This window comes from Lates calcarifer, unplaced genomic scaffold (genome assembly GCF_001640805.2).
Source record: "Lates calcarifer isolate ASB-BC8 unplaced genomic scaffold, TLL_Latcal_v3 _unitig_5447_quiver_818, whole genome shotgun sequence".
NCBI lineage: Eukaryota > Metazoa > Chordata > Actinopteri > Centropomidae > Lates > Lates calcarifer.
Window position 1 is genome coordinate 51,095 of NW_026117526.1, and position 4,891 is coordinate 55,985.

Genomic DNA, 4,891 nt, shown 5'->3' on the forward strand with positions numbered 1-4,891 from the left:
GTCGTTGGCATCATTCCATCAGCAGTGTGACCTAAACCCACCCCCGTAATCAGTGTGCTGCCTCTTCGTGAGTTTGAGAAACGTGTGGCCCTATTGATAATCCACACCCTTCTCTCTCTCGCGAACACAAGGCGTGGGAAGGTGTTGGCTCACTTACTGATGCTAATGCATGCTTGATGAGGTGTTCTCTCTGGGCTCAGGGACTTGTTTCCAGTGGCTGGCGTGGATCCAGGTCGCCCTTTCCGCGATATTCACGCATGTTTCTGTGTTGAGGAGAATCTGGTAGGCCCTGTTCCACCGGCACGCTTTCCAATTCTTCCTCCTCAGGTCTCTCACCACGATCTAGTCACCTGGTTCCAAGTCGTGCAGTGTCTGTTTTGTGGCCTTTGGGAGAGCATCCTTTAGCTATTTGTGAATATCAGAAAGCACAGAGGACAGGTTTGCACAATAACACATTTCATCCTGGCACTGGTGTAGGGGAATGGTCTTTTAACAGGCCCAATCCCTGTCTCCATCAGCCGTGCAAAGAGGATCTTAAAAGGACTAAGGCTGTTCTTGGTTCCTCTTCTTCTATTGGTTTCTGTTCATTTTAAATTAAATTTTTAGAGAAGTTAAAGAACTTTGACTTTCAGTCATCATACCCCCTTTTGACACATGGTTCTTGCCATGTATCAACTTCACATAATGATGGAACAGGTATTTGGGTAAACAAGGTTTCCTTTGACTTTGTCAGTGAAAGAGCAGCCTGCTTTCTCTCTTACTGGGTGTTTCTGGCCTGCAATTCATGCAAATCAGCTGTGAGTATTAGTGGTGAGTTAGACAACGGTAAAGCATTGAAAAGTCAGTTTTTTGCTTGCAACTGCTTTTGCCACAGCATCCGCTCTGGCATTCACCTGTGAAACAAAATCACGATTGTTAGTGTGTACTTCACATTTGTAGATAGCAACCTGTGTGGGAAGGAGGACAGCGTCAAGGAGATCAGTATGGTGGGCAATGGGTTTTCCCAATGGATGTTAAGAAACTCCTATTGGCCTAAAGGCAGCCAAAATCATGCACCACTCCCCATACATATCTACTGTCTGTGTAGATATTGACTGTTTTGCCAATTTGCCAATTTACATGCTTCTGCCAATGCAACTAACTCTGCTGCCTGTGCAGAGTAATTTGAGGGGAGTGATTCAACCAAATACCAAGTTCTAAAGTGTCTGACACCAATTTTGAGGAATAAAATGAAAATGAATTATAACATATTTATACATCTGAGGAGGCAGCACTGCAAATGATGTTTTTTGGATTAAAGGGCAACAAATGGACAAATAGAGGACACGTCTACACTGAAATAAACTGCGATTCTGAGATGACACAGTCTCAATAGAAGCACATCACCAGTATCACTACCTTTACTTTGCCGTTGTGCAGTAAAAACCTCCGGTTGTTGCCTTCATCATTCCGTCCCAACTCCGGATTATTCCCCACGTCCCACCACAGCCTGACGGGACCAGACTGACTGACACTTCGCTGAGGTAAAGACTCACTTCCTTGTGTGTCGGGCAAATTAATGCAAAAAACATGTTGAAAAAAAATCGTGAGAGAGAATCGTGATTCTAAGCAATTCTAAGCAAAAAAAAAAAAAATGTGATTCTCATTTTATCCAGAATCGTGCAGCCCTATTTCCCATCAATACTGCATATTTTGGCTACAGTTTAAGTACCTGTGTCACACTGGGTGAAAGAGATGTGTGTCATTGTGTTAGCCCACTAGATGGCACTGTTAGAACCTTTTTGTGACACATGCTCTTCAGTCTATTACACTTTCCCACCTGGTGCGTGGACACTTTCATTTTGTCATCATGCATCATCTATAAAACTAACTTAAATGTTTTATATAAACTAATATAAAAGCTACATATCAGTATATTAAGGCTGAAGCAGACTGACCTCCCTAACATGATGATATACTGTAAAGGATTTTCAGTCAGACAATCAAGCTGCAACCAAACCTTTACATTACACCCAACCAACCCCTCTCCTCCACCCACTCCTACTGAGTTTAAATAGCAGAGCTGTGTGTACCTCTGTGGGGAAATCAGGACAGAGAGGACAGCAGGTAGGTGTACAGACATGTCTGAAACTGTAATCTTTACTGTGACCACTAAGGCAGGTTAGCGTGCTATAAATTCATAATGTGTGGCTGGGTGAGTTCTTTTGATTCATTATTTATACGGTAGATTTCAGGAGAGACTCAGCACAGACAGTGAAAGGGACCTGTTGTTTTTGTAGAGATTATTACTGTTCATTTTATTAGGGCCAGATCGATGCTGCTAACAGTTTTCATTTCTACACTAACTGCTAATGAAGGGAAAAGAACCCAGAGTCAAAGTTAGCTTTTACTTTATGCGACAGAGGTACAGGGTCCTTTAATGTTTCCTACCCTGATAAAGAGCATTTTGCTCTGAACATGACAAACACCACTGTTTCCTCAGGTTGATGTTTTAGAGCTAATTAAGGATCAAATGATCCTAAAAGATAATTAAGACTGTCTTATTTTATAATAAAGTAATAAAGTATTTGTTTTCATCTCACAGTAATCCAGTATCCTGCTTTGGTTGTGCAGTGTTCATGGATCGGACCATTTCTTGTGGGTATGTATTAGAATGGCAGAGTTGACTGTAATGAAACCACAGGCTGCCTGACCAGGTGTTAGACTGATCCTGCTGACATGTTCACTAAGAGCGCCTTCCTAGACTCATGTCATCCAGGTTTGTGAAATGAAAAGACCACAGAGGATCAGGATGACTGACATGATCATTCAGCAGCTGATCTGAGGTCTTTTCAGTCTCATGTCTTAAACCTTCCTCTCTGCACTCTCAGATCTGTAGAGCAGCAGCTGGAGCTGAAGGAGCTGGCCCAGGCTGTGATTGGTCCACTGAAGAGGGGACTCTGTTCCTTCAACAACGTCTTAGAGATGCTCCTCAGTATAGACGCAGACATCGTCCTTCCTGGATGTCCGACCTTTAGCAATGTCAGATCAGAGATTGAGAACATGAAGCAGCAGATGGAGGAGTCAGAGCAGGTGGCCACAAACAAGCTTCACTGTCTGGATGAGGAGACTGAGCGTCTCACTGCAGAGCAGAGTCTGTTAGCAGAGCAGAAAAAACAGAGAGAGTCTGAGTTAAAGAAGCTGAAAACACAGCTGGAGTCCTACAGGTCCTCTCTGGAGAGTTACACTGAAGCTCTGGAGACAGAAAGGAGAAACCTGAAGTCAGCAGAAGACACCCTGGATGGTATGAGAAAGAGAAGGGATAATGCTGAGATAGTGAGGAATGTTGGGATTGGTGTCTTATTTATCCCTTTCTGGGGGTGGATTGCTGGTGAGTAAATAAATGAAGTTTTAAGTGCTGCAGGTTATTTTTAAAAAATTAATCAGGTGATGGTGTAGCAGAGACACTTAATGGTGTTTTTAACCTGTTCTCAGGAGCAGCTATGATCGCCGGTGGTGCCATCGAAATGAGCCAGGCCTCTGATGCCGTAGACAGAGCTAAGAAGGAAGTGGAGAACTGTGAATCTCAGGTGAAATCATACTCTGACAAAGTGTCTGAGTACGGATCCTCCATCGATCAAGCTGAGCGTGACATCCAAGAGGCTGACAGGAAGATTAATGAGGCCAAGGCCAAACTGCAGGCTCTGACTGTGAAGAGGGAGGTCGTTGCTGATGTTCAGGCTAAAGTGAGACGAGCCGTCCATCAGCTGGGGCTGCTGTGTGGGGCGGGGAGTGCAGCAGAGCTGCAGACCCGACACCAGATCCTGCTGGAGCCTGTGGTGAAGGTGATGGAGGAGATGACAACAGCACTGGGTCACATCACTGGAGAGAATCTGCTGCACACAGAAGGTATAAAGAAGCTGATGTTGGACTTGAAGACGAACCAGAACAAACTGAAACAACTTCCTGACACCAAGAAGAGTTCAGATGATTATTACTGATCTGAAGCTCTGTCTGCTGTCATGTAATTTGTGGCTTCATAGAATTTCTCTTTGTCATGTTTATAGAGATATATAGAGATGTATAAACAACAGACTAAATATAAGCAGCAGCTGTACTGTTACTGTGTTGGTGGGTCAAATAAATGCCTACTGATCACATGATATAGTAGAATGTATTTGGTGTTTCTTTACATGTTGAAGGGCAAATAAAAAATGAGTTAAGGTGAATAATCTATTTAATATACCTGCTCTAAATGGACCTTACAGTGAGAAGCTGTTGTGGAAGGTGAGCTCTGTGAGCGCTGATGCTCACTGAACTGCGGCGTCTCAGGTTGTAAACTGAATCCACCCACACACAGAAGGGATGTCTTCATTGTTTACCTGATGATGGTTTTTTTTTTCCACAATAGTCAAAGTGATGTCTCTGCTCTTCAACAAACCTCTGTGAGTGCCAATGTTTCAATATGTCCACATTCAACTGTAAATGACAATATTGGCACATTTAAAATAAAAAACAGAAACTTTGCTATGACTTGCTATGTTAGCTGGCTATAGACTAATTCCTGGAGTCTGGGAGTGTATAATATAATGGGGTTAGGCATGGAAATGACTCTACAACACAGTTACTTTCAGAGCCTGTAAGAGGGTCAGAAACCTTAAACTTCCAGTAGGTTTGTCTGACATGACAAAAATTAAATCTGACTTACATTTTTTAATTAGTTAACAAATATAAACACAGCTGTGGTAACTAACCCCCAACAGGAGGATACTCACACAGGTTATTTAACTTTGGGTTTAACATAGATATACACACAGATTAACTATTAAAAAAACAAAACAAGAATGTCCGGACATGTTCATCACCTGTTGTATGTTAACAGGTCTCTAGTGTGTCTGATTCTGCAACATGT

At 42.7% G+C, this 4,891-nt stretch overlaps 1 protein-coding gene across 1 annotated transcript; it reads left to right on the forward strand.

Moving 5' to 3' along the window:
• Window positions 1–1,998: 1,998 nt before the first annotated feature.
• LOC108874523 (uncharacterized) lies at window positions 1,999–4,505 on the forward strand. The gene is made up of 4 exons (XM_018663027.2): window positions 1,999–2,106; window positions 2,585–2,641; window positions 2,871–3,370; window positions 3,475–4,505. Exons 2-4 carry the CDS (start codon window positions 2,619–2,621, stop codon window positions 3,978–3,980), a joined length of 1,029 nt encoding a protein of 342 aa, XP_018518543.1. The 5' UTR covers window positions 1,999–2,106; window positions 2,585–2,618; the 3' UTR covers window positions 3,981–4,505.
• The last annotated feature ends 386 nt before the right edge of the window (window positions 4,506–4,891 follow it).

Bases quoted from the DNA above. Each gene is read 5' to 3' on its own strand.
- LOC108874523 (XM_018663027.2), top strand. From the start codon at position 2,619: ATGGATCGGACCATTTCTTGTGG. The intron at 2,642-2,870 runs GTATGTATTAGA...CTGCACTCTCAG, and splicing joins GATCGGACCATTTCTTGTGG to ATCTGTAGAGCAGCAGCTGG. The intron at 3,371-3,474 runs GTGAGTAAATAA...ACCTGTTCTCAG, and splicing joins TTTCTGGGGGTGGATTGCTG to GAGCAGCTATGATCGCCGGT.